This window comes from Miniopterus natalensis, chromosome 6 (assembly GCF_054644295.1).
Source record: "Miniopterus natalensis isolate mMinNat1 chromosome 6, mMinNat1.hap1, whole genome shotgun sequence".
Classification (NCBI taxonomy): domain Eukaryota; kingdom Metazoa; phylum Chordata; class Mammalia; order Chiroptera; family Miniopteridae; genus Miniopterus; species Miniopterus natalensis.
In genome coordinates this window covers 3,271,966-3,298,099 of record NC_142086.1, presented here as the reverse complement: position 1 = coordinate 3,298,099, position 26,134 = coordinate 3,271,966, and the positions used below count along the sequence as shown (strand labels likewise).

General features: G+C 41.4%; 1 protein-coding gene across 1 annotated transcript in view; it reads left to right on the top strand.

The window, feature by feature from the left end:
• The first annotated feature begins 12,178 nt into the window (after positions 1–12,178).
• The window catches only part of ATR (ATR checkpoint kinase), a 129,435-nt gene continuing 115,479 nt past the window's right edge, over positions 12,179–26,134 (top strand). Inside the window, exon 1 of the mRNA XM_087818057.1 lies at positions 12,179–12,257. Within this exon, the coding sequence (XP_087674183.1) occupies positions 12,199–12,257 (59 nt within the window). The 5' untranslated portion in view covers positions 12,179–12,198. The remainder of the gene's footprint in view (positions 12,258–26,134) is intronic.

Here is a 26,134-nt window from a genome sequence, read left to right as displayed (position 1 = left end):
ATAAAGTCCAAACTGACCTGTAGTGATACAAAGCAAATCAGTAATACATATTTTTTAAATATATCTTTATTGATTTCAGAGAGAGGAAGGGAGAGGGAGAGACAGACATAGAAACACCAATGATGTGAGAGTCATTGATCGATCCCGCAACCCGGGCATGTGCCCTGACCGGGAATCGAACCCCGATCGCCGGGACGCTAGGTCCACGCTCAGCCGCTGAGCCACGCCCGGCGGGGCGCAAATCAGTAATATTTTGAAGCTAGGAGTGGAGGGAGGGATGTGCTGTAAAGGGGCAGGAAAAATATTTTGGGGATCAAGGAAATCTCTTGATTGCAGTGAAGATTTCATGGAAGTATACACTGTCAGAATTAAATTGTACACTTTAAAATAAAAGTCTGTAACAACACATTTCTAAAAGTTACAAACCCCAAGATGTGATTTGTAAATTTATTGCTGATAAAACTAACATTTCCCAAAAGTATCTTCCAAATATAAAAGAGTAAATAGAATATATCATTAGAAATGCACAGCCAGTGAATAATAATTATAAAGAAAATTATCTGGTGAACTGATTGTATCACTAACAATGAGAAAAAAGGTTTTCAAATTGTGTTTCCAAGAGCCTGGGTGTCATGGAGATGTTAAATGAGCAGGGCTCTGGGTCAAGGACCCCAGTCCTGCCGGCACAGCATTACTTCCATATCGGTGTATCCCCTGGGATTTTACTGGATACAAGGGTTCCACTGATAATTAAAAGAGCAATAGTTTAAAAGCAATGACAACTGGTAGGAAGAATTCTCAGAGAAAACTGCTGTATTTGGTGGGAGAAGCATTCTGCTCATCAAAACTATACACTCTAGTTATAATAGCCATGTGTTTCAGTTTTTCCAGAATAGTTCCAATTTGAAATATTTCTTTATCAAATGAATTTATGCCTAATCATGTGTTCCAACTGATGGTTGAAAAAAATAAAATCAACTTAAATTGAAATAGGGGTAATTTTCTGGCTCTTCTATAGCTTATATAAAATATTAGTAATATAATAATAATAAAAATATTGATAATATAGCTAGGAGTTACTTAGTTCTTACTATATACCAAAAACTGTTTTAAGCACTTTAGAATGTCTTCTTTATTTAAATTTATTGATTTTAGACAGCGAGAGGAAGGGAGAGATAGAGGAAGAGGAACATTGATTTGTGTTCCACGTACTTACGCATTCATTAGCTGATTTTTGCATGTGCCTTGACAAGGGATCCAACACACAATCTTGGCATATTGGGACAACACTCGAACCAACTGAGCTATCTGGCCAGGGCTAGAACATTTTCTCATTGAGTATCCATGACAACCCTATTGAGTTATTCTCATTTTATAGGTAAGGGAGACACAACATAATTATTTTTCTCATAATACAACTAAACAAAGACTAAAAACTAAATTGAAAACTGTATTTTATGCAAATACAATCTTTGGTCATATCACACTTTACAAGGGTTATTAATTACGTTTTCAGGCTCACTGATACTGGGAAGGGGACCACACAGGGCAGAGCTCCAGCAGTCACCACCATCATCATCTTCACCATCACCTCTAATGTCTACTCCATGTTCCCTGTGTGCTAGCTGCTGTGCCAAAACCTTCATGGTCTTTCTCTTATTTAATGCTCACAAGGACAGAAGTAGAAATTCAGGAATATTAAGCAACAGAGAGAGTGAATGCATGGTGGAGTCAGGACTCCAACTCAAGTCCAACTCCAAATTTATGTTATTTATCACAAGTAGCCCCTACGAAGTTCTAATATATCCCATACTCTTCACAACAAGAAAAGAGTTCTGTGTTATAGTCTCTGTGCACGTGGTTAGTGTTACTTCCCCAGAGCCTATGGCTTCTAAAATGCTTCTAATCACAACACCCAACTGCCACCCAGCCCCAATCCTAACCCTAAAACCAGCTGCTACTCATGGGCACCAATTTTCCTTCCTATATCAGGAAAAGTGGGTACATTTTTAATGACACTGGGTAATACCAGTAAGTATGATGAGGAAATATTTGGCCACTGTTGCAGAATACAGGGAAGAGAGAAGGAATATAGAGGTGAAAAAGGCTGAGATTTAGTTCAACTCTGGCTTTATTTCTTTTAAATCATTTGGAGGAGAAAAGAATCTGAGAAATAAGAAGACAGAAAAATAATGCAAATCTCCCCCCAACACCATTTAATAGAGTGGATCAAAATAGCTAAGCAAGCACATGCGCCTATACCCTATCTACCACATAAAATCCCACGAAATAAAAGAGAATATACTTTTTAAAAGTAAAAAATATCCTAGGAAAACAAAAAAAACTGCCATCAGCAAAACAGAAATATTAAGAAAATATTTTAAAATATTAAGAAAAGACAGCATGCAGAACAGGCTTACGGCTCAGCAGAAGGAACTGGAAGGCAAGTTCTGCTCGGGCTGCAGGGAGGAGGTGAGCAGGGGGGTGAGCGAGCTCCGGGGGCAGGGGCATGGGGGGGCCGCGGCTGGAGAAGGTCGAGGCCACCCTCCTCACAGCCTTCTCCGCAGCACCAGCGGCCGCTGGCCCAGGAGCCACCGGCTGTCAGGAGGAGGGTAAGCTTCCCACACGTCCTTGCCTTCTGAGCGCTGTTCCTTACCTCAGATTGGCAGGGATGGCTCAGCTAATAAAAGGGCAAAGTGGATAGAGATTCTAAAGTACAAAATTGGCCCTGGCCGGTTTGCTCAGTGGTTAGGGCGTCGGCCCTCGGAGTGAAGCGTCCTGGGTTCGATTCCAGCCAAGGGCATGTACCTCGGTTGCAGGCTCCATCCCTAGCCCTGGTTGGGGAGCATGTGGGAGGCAACCGAGGCGTCTCTCTCACATCCATGTTTCTCTCTCTCCCCCTTCCTCTCTCTCTGAAAAGCAATGGAAAAATACCCTCAGGCGAGGGTTAAAAACAAAAACACAAAAAGCCAAAAAACAAAATAAAATACAAAACTGAACAGATAACTAAGCATCGTCACAGATTTGGGTGGGCGTATCACCACGCCAGAGGCGCCGTTTCTACAGGTCATAGTAGAGAAAACAGTTAAGGAACAGTCAGAAGACGTTTGAAAAGCATAATAAATACCTTCAGAGAAACCTGAACTGTGACATGTGTAGAAAATTTAACCAGACATTTGGGATTTAAAATTTTGATGATGAAATAAAACCCAAATGTATGGTCAAGGTTCCAGAACAGACACAGACGGCGAGCAGTTAGGAAGGAAGATCAAGCTTCGTTACCCCCAGGACTGGGCCCGGCAGGCACTGGGGAAGTGCCTCCAGGGCACAGAGGGGCGACCTGGCCGCCTGCTGCGTCCTCCAGCCCCAGCACCTCGCCCATTCTCATCTGAAAAAGTAAGACCAGGTGCAACGTTGACTGAGACAGGTGGGAGCTAGGAGGCCAGCCGCAGAGTGTGCAGGCTGTCATTGTCCCTAAGTCTTTTCGTTTATGAGTTATGGGTCATCTTGGCTTTTGCAAAGTCCTCATTACGCCCCCTTACAATAGTACCTGCTTTTGCTAACTGAAAGAAATCTGAGACGGATCTTTGTTTTTAGGGGAAAAAAGAGAGACAAAGGAAAAAGAAAGGCGAGCAGGGCATTCAGCGTTTGCTTCGAGCAGCCCTCACAGAGGCGGCAAGTAAGGCCACCAAGCGCCCTTTCCCGAAGCCACACTCAGCATCCAGCAGCGAGTCGCCATAGCTTTGAACATTGTGCATCATTAGCAAGAGTGTCCTAAAGTATCAGAAAAGCCTATGAGAGCACCTAAGGGTGTTATGTTTAGTGTAAAACTGGAAATAATTAAGTGTAGTTGGTATGACCTGGTAGCTTCTTTGGGGGGTCTGGGAACACTCACAGAATTTTCCGTATAAATTAACAGCATGTTTCTTTGCTTTACTCCATTTTGACTTATGAAAGCCCTCATAGGAAGGCTCTACTTTTGGATAGTAAGGAAAGCCTGTATTTATGAAATTATAGCATATCAAAATAATGGGAAATTATGGACAAGTCAGTAACAGACACCGTGGACTGCCTGGACTTTCTCCTTGGGTGCCTTCCTAGAAAGCCAAAGGTGTGTTCCCATATTCACCTGTAGCTAGGGTTCCAGATACGATTTGGGTCCCACCAAGCAAGTGAGACTGGGCTGAATATTGAATTGCATGAGAGAGGGGAAGGCATGACCCCCTTGGCAGTTTCCTAACCCTTCCTGCCTTGACAGGTAATTTGGGGAGTTCTCATGATAAAGTCTGTTTCTCCCAAAGATTCTGTATATTATCTAAAAGGTTAGCGCCGGTGGTTTGCAGGCAGGCTAAACAGCCATCTCAGACAGTGGATAAAGAAAAATTAAATGTATTAAAAGGGGATGGGGTACCCAAAGGGAAGGCTGCAGGGCGCTGAGCCGAAGGGCACGGGGCCCATGAGGGCAGCAGAGAGACTCGGGACAGTGAGGCAGGGACGGTGCGCGGAAGAGGCAGCAGGCGAGCCCAGGCGGGCGGCTCTGGCCACTGAGAGGTCAGAGAGAGGGGGCCTTGGGGCAGGTTCGGGGGGCGAGCCCAGGACGAACTATGGCTTCCCATTGCTCCCCTGGTTGCATGTCGGGTGGGGTCCCGTCGGAGGGAAGAAGGGGAAGGAGATGGCGCTGCTGGCTTCCCTGGGGGAGGGGGCGCACACTGGGTCCTTTGTCCTGAGCGTATTTATCTCTTTCTTGCAGGTGGGAATCTTAGGGGAGGTCTCAGGGGAGGGTCTCCATAGAATATTCATCAGCTCTCCAGGGGTGCTCTTTCAGGGTCCTGGTCTCCACTGGTTGGTTGGTGACAGGGCGGGGTCATTAGTCAGTGTATTTGGCACCTCTTGTCTGGTTTTGCTGCTTTTCTGGGCCTGGAGCTGAAATACAGCTGAGGCCTGGATGTTATCTTCAGGGAGGAAACGCTCAGGGGTCTAAACCTCATGACCAGCAATATGCTGGGGGAGGAGAGGTTCCTTTGGGGACAAGGTTCTTGTTTTCCCAGTTTGCCCCTTGCTAGGCATGTGGGGCTTTCTGCCCTGGTGAGTCTGTACCTGAGTTTTCTATACCTGCCTCTGCTCATGTCTGTCTAACCTTATCTGTATCTCTTAACAAACCTCTTTTTTCTTAAACTGGCAAAAGGGGCTTCAATCCTGAAAAATGCACTATCCATCTGGAAAATGAGTTGTCTTACTCAAAAATGATCAGTAAGTAAATGAGAAAATAAATACTAGGAAACTGAAGTACAACATTCTTAGTAAAAGTACAGGACACTTTTAAACTTGGGGTTAACCTTCCTAAGCAAGACTCAAAACCCAGAGGCCATAAAGGAAACGATGGACAGATTTGATATAATAAAAATTAAAATTTTTAAAGCTCTTTCTCTTTTTATTGCCCATTATCAATCAGATTGTGGAAATGTCTGAGCCTTTGAACATTTACTTTTAAGTCAACTTAAGTGTCTCACAATGACATTAAGCAAAATTAAAATTTCTTTAAGATCCAAGGGACAGACTAAGAGAAAATATTCTCAGAATATAAATCAGAAAAAGGTTAACATCTATAATTTATTTAAAATGCCCCTCTAAATCAATTAAAAGCACAACCAAATTAAAATTGATAAAGTACTAAATAGATAATTTATAGAAAAAGAAATCCAAATGATTAACAGACATATGAGTAGATGCTTGAACTTGCTGGTAAGTAGAGAAATGCATATAAATACATGTAAGTGCCTTACCCCCAAACCAATCAAATCTGAATTTCTGGGATTAAAAGCCCACATAATTTCAACGTATAGCCAAGGTTAAGAACCATTGCTCTAAAACAACTCAAAGTGTGGTCCAAGTAACATCAGCATCACCTGCGAAGGAGCTTGTTAAAAATGCAAATTATTGAAACAAATTTATTTCATTTCAGACATATTGAATCAGAATCTCTGGGGCTCAGGAATCTGTTTTAATAAGCCCGCCAGGTGATTCTGATATGCTCTCAAGTTTGAGAATTCAGAAGCCTCACTCCTCAGGCCTCAGGCAGGGGCATGCTAGCTAGAGTACCCAGTGTGCCCCATTGTTTCCGAGTTGCCTGGCAAGAGTTTGCCTGCCATGTATGCTCTTCTCTTCCTCAACTCCCTGTAAATCACCCATTCTCACTCCTGAAGTCTAATACTTAGTTCTCGCCTCACCTTTCTCCTTTGTCCAAAAGTGTCATATACGCCCAATGTTGCCTCAATGTCTTTAGGATTTTCATGCATATGTGAATTCCCTATGCATATGTATTAATCTGTTAAAAAAAGAGAAACATCTCTCCTCAACCTTTATTTATATTACAGAGCTATTGGGAGGGTAACAGCAGATGAAACAGATGAAAATATTTTGAGGAAAGTAAAAGTAATTATTGCAAATGCAAATAATTACCATTCAAACAAATTTGACATAAACCGTGCCATACTTAACAATATAAATGACAATAATTCATTACTGTATAGAAATCTTTGGACACATGGGAAAGTAGTCCATGTCCTTATTTCTGGTTCATCTCCAAATATAGTGGAGCCCTAGTTTTACAACATAGCCTTAGTAGATGTGAAACTGCCACATAAATAGGGTAACAAGCAGCTTTAAACTCTCTTAAACATCGTAAGTTCCCCTATGAGAACTAGATTTCTGTTAATGTTTTTGCTTGTTTGTTTTGCAGTGTTCCTACTACACAGGGCAAGTGTATCTGTGCAGTTGGCTATACAGGATCATTTATTCTGCTTTATTTAGTTTCAGAATGTTGACTTGTGGTATGTTGGTCTGTTATTTGAGGCTTTATCCAATGAAAACCAACAGACATGTGCCCCTTTTTACCCATTAATCTGTCTCACAATATTCAATATATAGTCAAGTTATTCGAGTAGAGGAATGGCATAATTGTACTTGGTTTTGAAATGGTTGCTCTGTCTGTTGTGAAGACAATTCCAAACAACATCAGCATTGACTAGGAGTAAACTTTTAAAAAACATTAAAAATGCAAACTATTAAATAATAAAATAATTTTAAAAATTATTAAAATTATTTAATATGTAAATTATTGAGTGTGTGTACCAAGGAGGTGTATTTTGAAGTTCATTCAGGTGTAGAAAGGAACTTGCAAAATTGTATTTTTTCTCATTTTTTAAAGATTTAGATTTTAGTGTAATTATGTATTAATTATACAGTAAAATCTTGACATAATATCATAAACGAAGTAAAAAAATCCAGTGCTTTATGATGGAGCTTGCACAGTTATGCTGCTGCCGTGAGTTTGGGCATTTGAGAACCAAGTGCTCTTGGTCTCATTGGAGTTGTAGTGCCACCTAGTGGTCGTCCCAACCCTAGTTTAATCATCAGCGGGGACAATTCTAGACGGCATGCTGTATGAAACTTCCAATGGATCATTGGTTGATGCCCCTTTGTCAGCTTGATCTGGGACACTGGGCTTAGGAAATCCAAAAGTCCCAAGCACACTGGGGCCCACCTAAGCCTCTCTTTCTGCCTCAGTTTCCTCTTACATTTCAACCCTCTTTCCCCAAATGATAAAAGGGGAGGTTGAGAGGAACACAGGAACTAATTAACAGTTGAATTATGTCCAAATTTACCTTATCATGAGTTTTATGTGTAATATAGTACTACATATTAAATATATGTGGTTAATAAATAAATATGCATATATAGGGTACTTATTTTTTAAATGTCAACAAGCCCAGCCAATGTGACTCAATTGGTTGAGGGTCCTCCCATGCACCAGGAGGTCGCTGGTTCCATCCCTGTCAGGGTACATGCCCGGGTTGAGGGCTCAATCCCCAGTAGGGGGCGTGCAGGAGGCAGCTGATCCATGGTTCTCTTTCATTGACGTTCCTCTCTCTCTCTCCCTTTCCCTTCCCCTCTGAAATCAATAAAAAACCTATTAAAAAATATTAGCTTTCTTTTTTCTTTTTCTTTTTAAAAAAAGATTGATTGATTGATTTTAGAGAAAGAGGAAGGGGGAGAGAGAGGGAAAGACAGAAGGAAACATCAATTTGTTGTTCCACTTATTTACGCATTTGTTGGTCAATTCTTGTATGTGCCTTGACTGGGCACAACTTGGAGTATCTGGAAAACAGTCTAACCAACTGAGCTACCTGGCCAAGGGCAAGATTTGCTTTCTTTAAAAAAATGAAATAAAAATTTCAACAATATTGATGAACAATCAAAATAGTTAGGAGACTCCCAGTGTAGAGAATGGATTGGAGGGAACCTAAAGGGAGAAAGGCAAGCAGAACACTGTTGAAGTAAGTTGGGCAAGAGACAGGGACGGTTCGAAAGGGGAGTGATGGAATTGGGATTTGGAGGGAAGTGGGTAGGATAGATATTTAGGAGTCTGTATCTTTAAGAGACACAAAGTGAAGTATTTATAGATAAATTGATATGATGCCTGGATTTTCTTTAAAATAATAAAATCAGGGAAAGGAGAAGTGGGAGGGGTGGTTATAGATGAAATAAAGACTTGCTATATCTGATAACTGTTGAAGTTGGGTGATGGGCATTAGGGGGTTCTTTATTCTCTCTAATGTTGTATATATTTGAAACTTTCCATAAGTTAAACAAAAATAAAATGCCTGGAAATAATTCAAGGGAGAAAAAATTCAGGCAGAAGGTAGATGTATAAAATATAAAGCTCAGAGGGAGACCTCAGCAGAAGCAAAGAATTTGGAAGTGATCAGTAGGTGGAAAGTTAACTGAAGCCTTAAGAGTAAATGAGGTCACTCAGGAATAAAAAGAGAAAGGAAGTTAGGTTAGAATCCTGGGGAATTCCAATAGTTAAGGGGATGGCAAAGGAAGTGTTGCTTAGAGAGTGAGTCTTGTAGGCCAAAGGAAGAAAATGTTCCAAGAAGGAGGTATTAGTCTATGTTGTCAAATGCTACTGAGAGGTCAAGAAAGGAAGGGCTGATCAACGTCTTCTGGGATTTAGTCATATGAAAATCATTGGTGACTTTGGAGAGAGGTGTTTAAGGGGGGGTGGGAGGGCAAAGAATATAGTGTATGTAGGCTTAGGACTGAGTGGGAGATGAGGAAGTAGGCTCAGCTGTATGAAAAACTTTAAGAGTTTAGTGGAGAGAAATATGTGGGTGCCTGGAGGAGGGATGACTATTAAGAATAGCAACTGCTCATTTACTGCTAAAGAAGTTTGATTTCTTTAAATGATCTACTAGCCTCCTTTTATTCTGTCCTGCCCTCTTCTGCCAGATTTGAGTGTAGCTTTGACTGTGTCACTCTTTATATAAAATCTTCTAGTGCCTTTCTTGCTTACTGAGGGTCTGCACAAGCATCCCAGACAACTTTAAGTGCTCCTTAAAACCAGCCAAACAGAATCACTCATCTCTCCTTCAGTGTGTTTTTGTTCACACCATTGCCTCCAGTTAGACTATATCCCTTTTCTCCGATCTTTGTCTCTTCAAATCTTGCTCATGTTTCACACACCACCTCGGGCATGGTGCTGCTCCCTGTGAGCCCCTTCCTGAAGCACCGTCTCTCCACTGGGGCGGCTGATCTCTCCCTCCTCTGTTTTTCCAAGGCATGCTATTTATATGTTCCTTATAGCATTAGTCGGATTTTGCTTTGCTTTTAATTTTCTGGGTTATTATACCCTTTCTACATCCAGATTGTACATATTTGAAACTGACTTTGTCTTCCTCATCTTTGAGTCACAGAAGTACCTAACACCATATCTTGCACAAATATACCTTTTTGAATTGAATTGGATTCCCAATTTATTGTCTCTAATGTTTGTTTTAATTCTGCCTTTTAGAACATGCTATTAGCATTTAGGCAATGCTATTCAGCTGTTGCCTTCCATATAACGTTGTAATTTTTATAATCTTCCTTCATATGATCCAAAAATAATAACTAACATTTGTTACTTTTTGGTTGATAAACTGTTTTTCAACTTAAGCCTTAAAAAGTGTATTTTCCACTTTGAGATACTTTAACCATACAGATACGAACAGTAATATAACATCCACCCAAATATAACCAATGTTAAATTTGTCGTGATTAATTCAGATCCTATTAAAAGAAAACCCTCAGATATGCTGAAGCCTCATCATTTCATTCCCTTGTTTCTTTCTCCAGTGGCACAACTCTCCTGGAGTTGATGTGTATCCTTCCCAACCATGCTTTTATACTTTAGCACATATGTATACAAATGTAACTCACACAAAAGCTTTTTTCTGTGGTTTTAAAATGGTATGTAAGTAATATACTACTATGCATTCCTTTGCAATTTGCTTTTCCCCCTCAATTTCGTTTTCAGGGTTTATCTTTGTTGGCATGTGTTGCATACTTCATTCACTTTAACCAAGAAATGATATTCTAGTGTAAGACTCTACCGCCTCCTATTTAATCTTTAGCATAATCTTGTGAGGTAGATATTATTAATCCTATTTTAAAGATGAAAAACTGAAGTACAGCCCGGCTGGGTGTGGCTCAGCGGCTGAGCGTTGACCTGGGATCCAGGCGATTGGGGTTCGATTCCCGGTCAGGGCACATGCCCGGGTTGTGGGCTCGATCAATGACTCTCTCATCACTGATGTTTCTATCTCTCTCTCTCCCTCTCCTTTCCTCTCTCTGAAATCAATAAAGATATATTTTTAAAAACAAAACAACAACAAAAAAACTTAAGTATAGAGAGGTTAAATAACTTTACCTAGAATCCTAGATAATACAGTTTCTAAAAGATGGAATGAGAACTTGTGCAGGGCCTCTAATTCCTAATCCCATATTCTTTCCACTATATCATTCAACTATTTAACAAATATTTACTGAACACCAACTACATGTCAGGCAATGTTTTAGGTCCTGGGTATCTAAGCAGTCAACGTAACAGACAGGATCCTGCTCTCAAGGAGCCTATATTCTAATTGGAGGAGACAGTCAATAAAATAGTATGTAGTATATCACTTGGCTCTAAGTGCTATGAAGAAAAATAAAGCAGGTGGAGGAGGAAAGAGTGTGAGTGTACACGTGCTAGTCTATATGAGGCTCTCCGGGGGCATTTTAGCAAATATCTGAAAAGGGGTAATGAGAAAGGGGTGTTCAAGGTCAAGGCGACGGGACCGCAAATGCAAGTCCCTGAGGCCGGGGCAGTACGGCTGTCATTCCATAACTTTGATTTTTTTTTGATACTGTATCGACATTCTTTGTGCCAAAGAACAAATATAAGCACGCTGCATGGCTCTGCCTGATTAAATGCATACTTTTGACACGTCAGCAGTCTCTTAGGATGGCTGTCCTTCAAATATAAACGAGCTGGGTTGAGCTAGGCAATGTCTACCGCCAGACCCCACTGCTCCACTTCACACGCGCGCTGGGTGCTCGGGTGAGACACGCGTGAGCACAGTTCAGCCCCTTGTTAAATATTAAAGGTTAGGAGAGCCCTCAGGGAAACCCGAGGACTGCAGGCTGAAAAAGGCTGCCCCTCTCGCACCGCGTCTCGGAAAGGCTGCCAAGCGAGCGGCAGGACCCGGGGAACCCGACACCTGGGGTCGGGCCTGGCCTGCACCCGCCGGACCCGCTCGCTTTCGCCCGCGACGCCAGGAGGCCGGCCCGCCGCCGGCCCCGCCCCTCCCCGCCCCTCCCCGCCCCGCCGCCGGCCCCTCCCCTCCCCTCCCCTCCCCTCCCCTCCCCTCCCCTCCCCTCCCCTCCCCTCCCCTCCCCTCCCCTCCCCTCCCCTCCCCTCCCCTCCCCTCCCCTCCCCTCCCCTCCCCTCCCCGTCCCGCCCCGCCGCCGGCCCCTCCCCTCCCCGCCCCTCCCCTTCCTTCCCCTCCCCTCCCCTCCCCTCCCCGTCCCGCCCCGCCGCCGGCCCCTCCCCTCCCCTCCCCTCCCCTCCCCGCCCCGCCCCGCTCCGCAGCCGCCGGGAGCCCGGCACCACCCCGCCCCCAGCCCCGCGCGCCCCGCCCCCAGCCCCGCCCCGCCGGAAGCCGCCCGGGAAAAGGGTCCGGCGCTCGCCGCGGCCCCGCCTGCCCTCGCTCCCGCGGAGGGGAGGGCCCGGCGCGGGACCCGGCACGGCTTCCGGGAGCTTCGGCCTCGCCGGCGGGGCAGTGGACACGCCGCGAGCCCGCCTCCGCGCCGTGGACGAGCACCGCGCGCCGCAGCATGGGCGAGCCGGGCCTGGAGCTGGCGTCCATGATCCCCGCCCTGCGGGAGCTGGGCAGGTAGGCGGCCGCGCCCGCGCGCTCCCCTCCCGCGCTCGCCTGCTTCCCGCCCGGACGGGGGCCTGGCCGCCGAGGCTAGTACTTATGGTCGCTCGGGGCCGAGTGGGGCTTGAGCGCCACGTTTGACCCAGAGCTACCCGTGGAAAAAGCCGAGCGGATGCAGACCAGCGTCCCCGGAGGGGCGAGCTGTTGGCCGCGTCCCCGCAGCCCGCCCGCCGCCTGCCTTTGTAACTTTCCCTTTCTAATTGTAACTCCCTGCGAGCAAGAAGTGGGCTCGTACCACTCCTGCAGCCGAACTATCACTTGGAATAACTGTTTCCCAGGTTCGCAAACTGCAAGCTTAGCCCACGAAGTCAGAGCGGACAGGAAGCCCGGGAACACAATTCCCCTTCGTATTCCAGCGTCGTTTTCCTCCCCGTCGGTTGGTCGCCGGGGTCGTCGGCCTTCCTCACATGAGGGTAAAGCAAGGGCCGTGCTTGTCTTAACTGGATCGTCCTGTTTTTGTGCGCGTGAATTTTTTCCCTTTGCTCGAGTGCCGAAAGCATACTTTATATTAGCATTTTGTAAAGTAATATCTACCTTAAAAGGACATGAATACAAGTGCTCGTTTTAGGAAGCTGATGTACAGATAACATTTTTCAGCCTCAGTGCGAAGCTCAGGATGTTTTTCCTCAGTATGCTTTCCTTTAATGTAGAAATAGCTTATTAATAGTTCTCTTTCCTCTTCTCTCTTCCTCTGTGAGACGTGTTAAACTTATTTATAGTCTCTTTCATCAACAGTTACCTTTCATTTCATTTATTTGTAGCCATTCTAAAAGAATGAGTAGAAAAACTCACCCACAGAAAATTGTCTAATAATAGTTTGTAATTGTCATGACTTTTTCATTGCAATTGCTTCATTCGAGCTTATTCAATCTCACAGTATCTTCATGATACAGTATATGGCAAATATCACCACTATTCAGAAACACTAGTAAAGAACCAAAGGCAAAGAGATAGCAGTTATCAGAACCGTTTCAGATTCAAGTCTTCAAGGCCTTTTCTCCCAAGTCTGTTCTTCTTTGACTATGGCAATTAGATTTCTGAAAAAAGTGAGATGTCACAGTTCTAATGTATGGGCTCATCTCCTCTCTCAGGGATAACTTTTGTTCCGCTGTTCTTTGCTGTTAGCACTCTTTCTCTGCATGGTCTTTCTGGGTTATCTCATCTGTTCTCCAGCCTTTAAGTACCATCTGCTGTTTGATGATGACTCCAGATGTGTTTTGCCAAACCATATATATCTCCAATAGAACTATATGTACAACTGTATACTGGCAGTTTTACCTGGGTGTCTTGTATGCAGTTAAGACTTAACGTATCCAATACAAATTCTCTTCGTATCCCAACCTCCCCAAGCCTTTTTTTTTTTGTAATTCCTCTCATTTTCTGCGGTAGGGATATTTCAGTAAGTGATACCATTAACTCATTTTTCCAAACCAGAAATCTGGAAATCAGTCTTCACTCCCTATGTGCCTTTGGGCTACATCCTTGGACTTCACTCTCTTCCCGAGTAACTCTTATCTCTGCCCATGGCTTTATACATCATCTATATTCTGATAACTCCCAAATTTATATATCTAGCCCAGAGATATAAATTAGGTTGCTTACTCAGCATCTACACGCAGAAATGAAAACATGTGTCTAAAGCAGAACTCCTGATTTACTGTTCCTTGCCCCAGGTTATTATAAATATACCAACCACAGAAGCCAAGGAGTTATCCTTGATTCTCTCCCTTATCCCTAAGAATCCATGAGCAAGCTTTGTCAACACTTCCTTTCTTTCTATTTATTTATTTATTTATTTATTTATTTATTTATTTATTTATTTATTTATTTTTAAATATATCTTTATTGATTTCAGGGAGAGGAAGGGAGAGGGAGAGAGAAACATCAATGATGAGAGTCTGATCAGCTGCCTCCTGCACGCTCCTGACGGGGGATCGAGCCCGCAACCCGGGCATGTGCCCTGACTGGGAATCGAACCCCGATCGCCTGGATCCTAGATCGATGCTCAACTGCTGAGCCATGCCCCGCCAGGCTCAACACTTCCTTTAAAATACATTTCTCATTTCCATTGCTACCATCATGATTTCTTATTTGGACTATTACAATAACCTCTCAGTTTATCTTTCCATTTTAACTTTTACCCATTTACAGTGTATTTCCCACTCAGCAAAGTGATCTTTATAACTGTAAGTCATATTTTAGATTATATAACATTACTCCCCTGCTCAAAATCTTTCCTTTGGCTTTCCAGCACACTTAGATGAAATCCTAACTTTTTATCAAGGCCTCTTTATTGCTGTGTAATCTGTCCTCTATGTCTGCCTGGCTTCATGGCCTGTCTTCCTCCCTTGCTCACTCTACTCCAATTGTATTGGCCTTATCTTTTGTCACCAAGGTCATTCCTGCCTTCAGTCCTTTGTACTTGCTGTTTCTTCTGTCACAACACTGACTGCTTCCATTTAGATGTCATTTAGGAGGGACCTTTGTATTTTCAGATAGTGATAGTTGCTATTAAAACAGTAAATGAGACAATGGGAAGGAGATAAGGGTCTGGGGAGCAACATTAGCCACTAGAGGAGATTTGGATGGCAAGCAGCAGCCAGTCATTTGGAAGTGGCAGAAGTGTCTGAGATGGAATAGGAAGTACAAAGGTTCCTACGTGGGAGTGAGCCTACTTTTTAAGGAATAGGAAGAATGCTGGAACATAGGGAGCAAAGAGGGGGTGGTATTAGTTAAGGATTGAGGGAGGTGTAGGCAGGGGCCAGATCCTCTCAAACCTTATAGCCAGGATAAGGAGTGTGGTTTTACTTTAAGTGCAATGGGAAACCATTGGAATGTTGTTGTTTTTTTTAATGTCAAATAGAAGTTTATTCTTTATCACATGTAAATGAAATCAGCATTAAGCAGTTCATGGCCAACCTAATACTGAATTATCACTTTTTTTTACTTATTAGCATAATTGTTTTTAATGTAATGATTGCTGAAATGCCTTGATTTTCTCAATTGTAATGTTTTTGTTTGTTTTTAAATTTTTAAAAAAATTTAAAGTATTGCAAATGTCCCTTTATCTCCCCAATGTGAATGTTTTTAAACAGGGAAAAACACAATTGAATTCATGTTTTAAAAACACATGTAACCTTCTCTCCTCTGCTTAAAACCCTTCAGTCTCTCATTGCCTTCAGTACAAAATCCAAACCCTTTAGTTTGACCTTGAGCTTGTCTTTCCTCTTCAGCTTCACCTCAGTTACTGCCTTCCTCTTCTTTAGCTGTGTAGAGTCCCTTAGAGTTTCTGTAGCTGCCTATGTTCTTCTTACTGAGCCTTTGTTTCCTCCACTTGGAATATGCTGCTTCTTTCCCTTGTTTTACCTGCTTAGCCCTTTAGGGACTCAGCTTTTTGTTTCACCTCCTCCAGGGAGTCTTGACTGATGGGCCCTTCTCAGGACTGAGTTCCTGCTTGTGTTCCATCTTGGCTGTGTTCTTTCGGCACCCCCGATGCAAATGTTGGTACGCTTGAAGTTGTTCCAGAGGCTCCTTACACTGTTGTCATTTTTTTTTGGATTCTTTTTTTCTTTTTGTTCTTCTGATTGGGTGTTTTTTGCTTCCATATATTCCAAATCGCTGATTCGATTCTCGGCTTCATCTACTCTACTCTTGATTCCCTGTAAATTATTCTTCATTTCAGTTAGTGTGTCCTCCATTTCTGGCTGGCCGCCTTTTTATGCTGTTGCAGTTCTCCTAAGTTCCTTGGGCATCTCTGTAACCAGTGTTCTGAACTCCGTATCTGGTAGGTGGCTCGTCTCCATTTTGTTTAGTTCTTTTTCTGGAGTTTTGTTTTGTTCTTTCATTTGGAACATGGGTTTCTTTGTCTTTTCATTTTGGCTGCCTCCCCGTGCTTGTTTCTATATATTGGGTAGAGCTGCTGCATCTCCCAGTTTTGGTAGAGTGGCCTAATGTAATAGGTGTCCTGTAGGGTCCAGTGGCACAGCCTCCCTGATCACCAAAGTTAGGCACTCAACACGTGTCCTTTCTGCATCTTCCCCGTGGGCTGTGTACATCTCCTTCTTGTAGTTGAGCCTTTTTTAAAAATAAAATAAAATGTATTGGGGTGACGTTGGTTAATAAGATCATATAGGTTTCAGGTGTAGATTTCTATGGTACAAGGTCTGTATATTGCACTGTGTACCCACCACCCAAAGTCAAATCTTCTGTCTCCATATATTAAGCCCCCTTTACCCCCAGCCCCCACCGTCTTCTCTCTGCAGCCACCACACTGCTGTTTGTGTCCATGAGTTTAAGTTTTATATCCCAGTTGCAAGTGAAATCATATGGTTCTTAGCTTTTTCTGCCTGATTTATTCCACTTCGCAAAGTATTCTCAAGGTCCATCCGTATTGTCATAAATGGCAATATTTTGTCTTTTCTTATTGTATATATGTCCCACATCTTTTTTATCCAGTCCTCTATTGCAGGACACTTTGGTTGTTTCTATGTCTTGACCACCGTGAATAATGCTGCAATGAACATAGGGGTGAATATATCTTTGTGAATACGTGTTTTTGAGATTTTCGGGCATATACCCAGGAAGGAATTGCTGTATCATATGGTTGCTCTATTCTTAATTTTTGAGGAATCGCCAGAATGCTTTCCACATGGCTGTCCCAGTCTGCATTCCCACCAGCAGAGAGTGAGGGTTCCCCTCTCTCCACAGCCTCTCCAACACTTGTTATTGCTTGTCTTGTTGATAACAGCCCCTCTAACAGGTGAGAGGTGGGATCTCATTGCAGTTTTGATTTGCATTCGTCTAATTGCTAGTGAGGTTGAGCATCTTTTCATGTATCTATTGGCTGTTTGTAGGTCTTCTTGGGAGAGGTGTCTGTTCAGGTCCTCTGCCCATTTTTAATTGGGTTGTTTGTTTGGTGTTTAGTTTTATGAATATTTTGTGTATTTTGGACATTAAACGTTTCTTGGAGCTGTTGTTTATGAGTATCCTCTCCCACTCAGTCGGCTGCCTCTTAGTTTTGTTGTTGATTTCTTTGGCTGTGCAGAAGCTTTTTAGTTTGATATAGTCCCATTCATTTATTTTTGCGTTTATTTCACTTGCCTTTGGAGTCAAGTTCATAAAATGTTTTCTATGACCAAGGTTCATAAGTTTAGTACCTATGTTTTCTTTTATTAATTTATTGTTTCAAATTTTATGTTTAGGTCTTTGATCTATTTTGAGTTCATTTTTGTACATGAGGACAAACTGTGATGGTTTCATTCTTTTGCATGGTGCTTTCCAGTTTTGCTGGCACCATTTATTGAAGAGACTATCTTTCCTCCGTTGTGTGTTTCTGGCTCCTTTGTCTAACATTATCTGCCCATGTACATGTGGTTTTATTTCTGGGCTCTAAATAATGTTCCATTGATCTGTGTGTCTCTTTTTCTGCCGGGACTATGCTGTTTTGATTATTGTAGCTCTGTAGTATAATTAGAAGTCAGGTAGTGTGATATCCCTGGCTTTGTTCTTTTTTCTCAGGATTGCTTTGGCTATTCAGTTGTGGTCTGTTTTTTTCTTTTTTGTGGTTCCATGCAAATCTGATGTTTTTTTGTTTTATTACTTTAAAAAAATGACTGGCATTTTGATGTGGATTGCATTAAATCTGTATATTGCTTTGGGTAATATGGTCATTTTAACTATGTTGATTCTTCCAATTCAAGAACACAGAATATTTTTCCATTTTGTTGTGTCTTTTTCAGTCTCCTTTAATAGTGCTTTGTCATTTTCAGCATATAGGTCTTACATGTTCTTTGATAAGTTTATGCCTGGTTATTTTATTCTTTTGGTTGCAATTGCAAAAGGAATTGTTCTTTTCATTTCTTTTTCTGAAGTTTTGTTGTTAGTATACAGGAAGGCAGTGGATTTTTGTACACTGCTTTTGTATCCTGCAACTTTACTGTAGTTACTTATTGTTTCTAATAGTTTTTGTTTGGTGGAGTCTGTAGAGTTTTCTATGTACAGAACCATGTCATCTGCAAAAAGTGACACGTTTGCTTCTTCCTTCCCGATTTGGAAGCCTTTTATTTTTTTCTCTTGCCTTATTGCTCCCGCTGGGACTTCCAGCACTATGTTGAATAAGAGTGGTGAGAGTGGAAATCCTTGTCTTGTTCCTGATTTTAGAGGAAAAGCTTTTAGTTTTTTGCCACTGAATATAATATTGGCTGAGGATTTATCAAATATGGCCTTTATTATGTTGAGTTACTTTCCTTCTATTACTATTTTATTGAGTGTTTTAATCATAAATGGATGTTATATCTTATGAAATGCTTTTTCTGCACCCTTTGATAAGATCATATTATTTTTATCCTTTCTGTTGCTAATGTGGTGTGTTACATTGATCTATTTGCTTATGTTGAACCATCCTTGTGCTTCTGGAATCAATCCCACTTGATTGTGATGATTTTTTAAAATGTATTGTATTTGATTTGCTAGTATTTTGTTTAGGATTTTTGCATCTGTATTCATCAAAGATATTGGTCTGTAGTTTCTTTCTTTGTGTTATCCTTGTCAGGTTTTGCTATCAGGGTTATGTTGGCCTCATAAAATTTGTTAGGAAGTATTGACTCCTCTTCAACATTTTGGGAGAGTTTGAGAAGGATAGTTTTTAAATTTTCTTTGAACGTTTGGTAGAATTCACTGGTGAAGCCATCTGGACTTTGATTTTTTGGGAGGTTTTTCATGGTTGTTTCCATTTCCTCACTGCTGATCGGTCTATTTAGATTTTCCAGTACTTCATGATTTAGTCTAGGAAGGTTATCTATTTCTAGGACTTATCCATTTCTTCTAGGTTATTGAATTCGGTGGCATATAGTCTTTCATAATATTCTAGTATGATTCTTTGTATATCTGTGATGTTTGTGGTGACTTCTTTTTCATTTCTGCTTTTGTTTATGGGTCTTTTTTCTTTTTTCCTGAGTGAGTCTAGCCAGGGGTTTGTCAATTTTATTACTATTCAAAGAACCAGCAGCTCTTTGTTTTATTTCATTCAATTCTGCTCTAATTTTTATGATTTCATTTCTTCTGCTGGCTTTGGGTTGCTTTTGTTCTTTTTCTAGATCTTTAAGATGTGATGTTAGGTTGTTTACTTGGGATTTCTCTTGTTTCTTGAGATAGGCCTGTAATGATATAAAATTCCTTCTTATTACTGCTTTTGCTGCATCCCAGAAGTTTTGATATGTCATATTGTCACTCTCATTTATATATCTTTTGATCTTACTTTTTATTTCTTCTTTGACCTGGCCAGTTTTTAGTAGTATGTTGTTTAATCTCCATGTATTGTGGGTTTCTTCCTTTTTGCAGTTGATTTCCAATTTCAAGGCATTGTGGTCAGAGAATATGCTTGGTATAATTTCAGTCTTTTTTAATTTGTTGAGGCTAGTTCTGTGACCCAACACATGGTCTATCGTTGAGAATGTTCCATGTGCTCTGGAGAATAGTGTGTAATCTCATATTCTCGGATGAATGGCTCTGTAAATGTCAATTATGTTCATTTGGTCTAGTGTGTCATTTAAGGCCAATATTTCTTTATTGATTTTCTGTTTGGATGATCTGTTTAGAGCTGTCAATGGAGTATTAAGTTCCCCAACTATGATGGTGTTTTGATCTGTTTCTCCCTTTAGTTCTGTGAGTCGTTGCTTTATATATTTCAGTGCTTCCTCATTGGGTGCACATATATTAAGAAGTGTTATGTTTTCTTGATGTAGTGTCCCCTTTATCATTATAAAGTGTCCATCCTTATATCTTGTTATCTTTGTTATCTTGAAATCTGTTTTGTCAGATATAAGGATGGCTACACCTGCTTTTCAGTGGATGTTTTTTGCTTAGAGAATCATTTTCTTTTCTTTTTTTTTTCTTTTTTAAATATATGTTTATTGATTTCAGAGAGAGGAAAGGAGAGGGAGAGAGAGAGATAGAAATCAATGATGAGAGAGTCATGGATGGGCTGGCTCCTGCACTCCCCCCACTGGGGATTGAGCCAGCAACCTGGGCATGTGCCCTGACCGGGAATCAAACCCCAATTCCCTGGATCCTAGGTCTGTGCTCAACCACTGAGCCATGCCCGGCTGGGTGAGAATCATTTTCCACCTTTCACATTGAAACTACCTTTGTCTTTGCAGTTTAGATTGTGTCTCTTGAAGGCAGCTTATAGTTGGATTTTGTTTTTTTTGATCCACTCTGCTACTCTGTGCCTCTCTACTGGTGAATTCAGTTCATTTACATTTTATGGTAATTATTGATGTATGAAATTTCTTTAGCCATTTTATCTTTTGTTTTCTGGCAGCTCTATGCCTCCATTGGTCCTTTTTCTTTGTTCTTCTGTCTGTTGTTTTTGTTTGGTGGTGTTTCATACTTCTTTCCTCTGTGTCCTCTTTTTTTAAGCTATGTGTCTTAAATTTGGGGGTTTTGTATGTGGTTACCATTAGCTTTATGAGAAATAAAGTTGCATTTGTAGAGTAGTTTTTTTCTTTTGAGTCTGCTCTTCAGCCTCCTTTTCCAGTTCAGACCTTTTCCCCCTTCCCTTTCATGTTTTTGTTGTTACGAATTATCCCTGTTTGTGCTGTAAGGTTTTTGGTGATCTTACTTGTAGTGTTGTGACCTTATGGTCTTTGTTTCAGGTAAAATAACTCCCTTGAGTATTTCTTGCAATATAGGTTTTCTGGTGATAAAAATCTCTCAGCTTCTGTATGTCTGGGAATGTCTTTATTTCTCTTACATATTTAAAGGATAATTTTGTTGGATATATTATTCATGGCTGGTAATTTCTCTCTTTAGTTTGAATATTTGGTTACACTCCCTTCTTACTTGTAGAGTTTTCTGCTGAGAAGTCGGATGATATTCTGATTGGTTTTCCTTTGTAGGTCACTTCCTTCTTTTCCCTGGCTGCTTTGAGAATTTTTCTTTGTCATTAATTTTTGACAGTTTAAATACAACATGCTTTGGAGAGGGCCTCTTTGAGCTGAGGCAACAAGGTTTCTGTTTGCTTCTTGGATTTGAGGATCTAGTTCTTGCCATAGGTTTGGGAATTGTCATCACTATTTGTTTGAATAGGCTCTCCGTTCTCGCCCTCTCTTCTTCTTCTGGAATGCCTATTATTGTTCTTTTTCTAATGGAGTCGCATAGTTCTCCTAGAGCTCTTTTTTTTTTTTTTTCCTTTTCTTTTTATGCTCAGGTCTCTCTCTTCCTTCTGTGTCATTTCTAGATTCCTATCTTTGATGTCACTAATTCTTTCCTCCATCTGGTTGGCTTTGTTTCCTATGCTCAGTAGTTCACTCCTAATCTCCTTAATTGCATGCTTCATTTCCAGGACTTCTGATTGTTTCTTTTTTAAAGTTCAACCTCTTTGGTAAAGTACTCATTTTGTACATTAACTTGTTTTCTGAGTGCATTGAATTTCCTGTCTGTATTTTCTTGCCTTTTTTTTTTTTTTTTTTTTTTTGAGTATTTTCAGAACTGCAATCTTGAATTCTCTCATTTATATTTTTATGTGTTCAGGTTTGTTTTCTGGAGATTTTTTCATTTTCTTTCTGAGCTTTTTTGTTACCGTGATTATTCATGGTATTTGCTTGTCATATGGCCCTTCTCTTGCCACTTTCTCTTAAGAGGCCTTTCTACTGTTTTCTAGTAGGTGGTGTTGTATCACAAGAGTTTTTACTTCTGTGACTCCCAGAACTGACCTCCGCCAGGCTTCTGTTAGAGAGTACATCTATGCTGCTGGGGGGTGAGGTTTGTTTTGCCCTCACCATAATGTCAGACATGGACCTCTGCAGTGTCCTTGCCCATGCACTTCAACTGGGGATCAATCACAGAGGGGAATAATGATTCTGCTGCAGTAGCTCTTAGTTTACAGATAATGTGGTCTTCCACCCTACACCAAGGGCAACTGGAGGCGAATTTTGGGAGTCCAGGAGGCAGCAGGGTCCTGTGGCTGGTTTCTTTGTCAGAAACATGGACAGCCACATGACAGAATTCCTGTACTCTGTCCTTGCCTAGGCGTCTCTGCTGGCTCAGCTGCAGTTTGTACCACTTGCCCTGCTGGACTACCCATGGCGACTCTCTGTTCTTCCTGGCCTAAGGAAGTACCTGCTACCACTGGCTTCCTCCCCTCTCTGAGCTGAGCCACAAGCTCCTGGTTGCAGGGCTTCATCTGTGGCCATCTGAACTTTCCTTCATTCTTGCTTCCCCGTTTATTCCCTTTTGCCCACCTTTAGATGCTTCAGTGTGGGGGTCTCTTAGGTGTGCCTCTATGTTGAGCAGGGAATCATTTGTTGAATTATAGTTGAATACCTTGTTCAAGTTTCATGGTGAGAGGCCAAGAAGATCTCTCATGCCACCATTTCTCGGATGTCACTCTGTAGTTGAGCCTTGATTGCTATTGGCATTTGTCAATGGGAGGGATTTACCCTCACACTGATCAGCTACAAGGACTGGCTGTGACCACCGACTTCTGACCACTGTGGTGAATCAGCTGTGCAGGTGTCTGTGCCACAGAGAGGACTTACTTCAGCAGATCTCTGATGCCCGCTGAGTCTGCCCCTTGAGTGTGTTACTTGTGCAGGTGTTTGGGTGGTTGTGCTTCGACATGGTCTGAAGCTATCCACTGGATGCACTGCCTCTGGAGCCTCCCAGAAGGTGCAGGCTAAGATTTAGCCGCCACCTGTGTTCTACCTAGGCCCACCTCACATGAACTACAAATCAGTCTGCAGTTGGCTGCTACTTATGCTGGGCTTGGAAGTGGTCAGGCAAGGCCAAGGTGGGAACCAAGGCTGGCTGCTGCTAGTGCCCAGCCTCGGGCCACTTAGTGAAAGTAAGGGGCACACTGAGGCCAGATGCTGCTTGTTAGAGATTTTAGGAAAATATGAAGCATGAGCCAAGACAGGTCATTTATATGGAAAAGCCACCGGAAACAGCTTGGGTGGTTTTGAAAGTTTAGTGGGGCGGGGCTTCAAGGAATCACCAGAGTGGGATGAACAGTGTGAGCTAGGGTGATGGAGACACAGATATGGCGCCCACCTGCTGGCTCTGTGGGGAGGAGGGCTCATCAAAGGAGCAAGGGCCTTTACCAGCACTTCTGTCTGGGAGAAAGCTGCCCCCCCCTCGCCCCCAGCAGCTCTTGTCCTGATGCCTCACAATTCAGTTCCTCCCTGGTGCCTTTTAAGGTGCTGCCTGCATGCTGGAGCTCAGAAAGAGTGAGCCTAAGTAAGTCCATGTGCTGCCCTTTAAGAGGAATGTCTGGGACTCCAGCAGACTCCATCTCCCTCAGTCTTAGTCCCCACTGATTTTTACAGCCAAAAGGTTTGGGGACTTTTCTTCCCAGCACTGGAACTCTGGGCTGGGGGAATCTGTTGTAGGGCTGGGGCCCTTCATTTCTCAGGGGAGAACTCTGTAGCCTAGCTATCCCTCCCAATATTTATCCACCACATGTGGGTGTGGGACCAACCTGTTCTGCTTCTCTGCCTCTCCTCCCAGTCTCTATGTGGCTTCTTTGATTCCCTAGTTGTAGGACTTCCATTCAGCCAGATTTGAAGCTTTTCTGAGTGATGGTTGTTCTGTAGTTTAGTTGTAATTTTGATGTGGTGGTGGGAGGAGGCGAGTATCCCATTTACTTATGCCTCCTGCCATCTTGCCTGGAAGTCTATTACAGTATATTTTTGAAAAAGTATACCTTTTTAATTCAGTTCCAAGGTTGAGGTTTCAAATTAAGAAATGCTTATTCTCCCATGAGTTTTCTTTATTTTGATAGTACACCTAATGAGTGGTAATTAATTCACCTTTTTAAAAAACTGATTTTTAAAAATTACACAAATAACACATGTATGCATTATCTTTATACAAAACTGACCACAAACCACAATACTAGCCTCTCTCTCCATATACCTTCTCATTTTTAAATGATACTTTCCAGATTATACTTAGTTTATGACAAAATATTTTGACATTGTCTAAAACACTTTATGTTATCTTATAATTTTAGACTTAAAATTTTTTTGTTATATTTAAATCTGTAGTGTCCTGTAATATGATAGCTACTTGGCAAATGTGGCCATTGAGCACTTCACGTGTTTCTAGTATAAAGTGAGATGTGCTATAAATGTAAGATACACACTGGGTTTCAAAGACGTAGAACCTCCTTCCCCCCAAGGTAAACTAGCTCATTAATAGTTTTCATATTTTTTACATGATCAGATAATATTTTGGATATGTTACCATTAAAATTTCCTGTTACTTACATGTTCTTAAAGTAGCTACTAGAAAATTTAAGATTACACATGTGGATGGCATTATGTATTTATTGGCCATTGCTGGTTTAATAGTAAGATACATAGCTCCAAGTTTTTTCACTTTCATGTACAACTATAACTACTTGTTCTTTGATTTTATATACCCAGGGTTTATACTATTTGTAAATATTTGTTAATGTCAGTAACTTAGTAGTTGTTTTTTGCTGTTAAGCGAGGCAGTTCTTTCTGAGTGCTGCAGGGGATACATGGAGAAATAAAACAGTCACCTATGGTCTATTGGCAGGAAATAAGCAAAACCTCCCTAGGTCCAGAAGGTTATTTATTTATTTATTTATTTATTTATTTATTTATTTATTTATTTATTTTCTTTAAAGTCATCAGCTCTGTGTTTTTTTTTAACCTGTATACCATTGAATATGTTATGAGCAGATATTGATAAAAAGGTTGATAACACTTTTTCTAAAATCATGCAGTATTATTTCAGAAGGAGTTATTTTACTTTAAAGAAAATATTTGAAGTGTTAATATTCCTTAAGAAACATTCCCATTTAAATTCTGCACCCTATGAAGAAGTTCAGTTATTGAATTGTTCCAAATATGCATAAAACGATCTAAACGTTTTAAAATTAATATATAACATATGTTGCTAAAATGAACGAAAGGGTTATAGAGCAGATGAAATATAATGAATACAATAATGAAGATAGTGCAACCTCTGTTTTAAACAATGAATACATTTCGATTTCTGGCTTAACAGCTGTGTAAACTGCTACAGAAACCAGTCTACGTAATCATATCACTGGGCATATTCTTGAAGATCAAGCGCTTGGTTATAGTTAGCTAGCTATAGCTTACTCAGTCGCACCTATTTTACCACAAACTTCCGCTCTAAGGTTATATACCAGAGCATCATTAGGTTTCAAAGACAGAGCTTTACTTAGGTCTTCCTTAGCTAGTTCATATTGCTTTAAACAACAGTAGAACTGTGCTCTGTTCAGATATACTGCAGCCCAAAAGGGACGTCTCTTAACTATATTTGCAGAATCTTCTTCTGCTTCTTCGTACAGCTTTAGTATCATATTTGCAATAGCTTAATTCAAGGCAGCACATTCATTCTCTAGATCAAACTTTAAAGCCTTTGAAAAGTAGTCACTAGCCTGGGAAAACTGCCTGTGGTGAAAGTAGGTATTTCCTGTGTTAGAATAAGCCAGTGAGTAGGTGGGGTTTAAAGAAATTGCTGCTTGATAGTCTCTCATTGCATTTTGTTACTGACCCATAAACTCATGAATCACACCATGATTTGTTAACAATTCTGCTGTAGTATTGATCTTTATGGCACTATTAATATCCTATATTGCAGCAAAATTATTACCCATCTGAAGACAAACCACCGCTCTTCCTTCATAGGCTAGGTAGCTCTTTGGATCAGTTTCTATGGCAATGGTAAAGTGGCTCCAAGCTTTCTGGGATTTTCCTTGGGCCATTTGAAATTCACTTATCTTGGTGTTACACAATGCTCTGTTGTAAAATGCTATATAGCTGTTTTTGTCCATG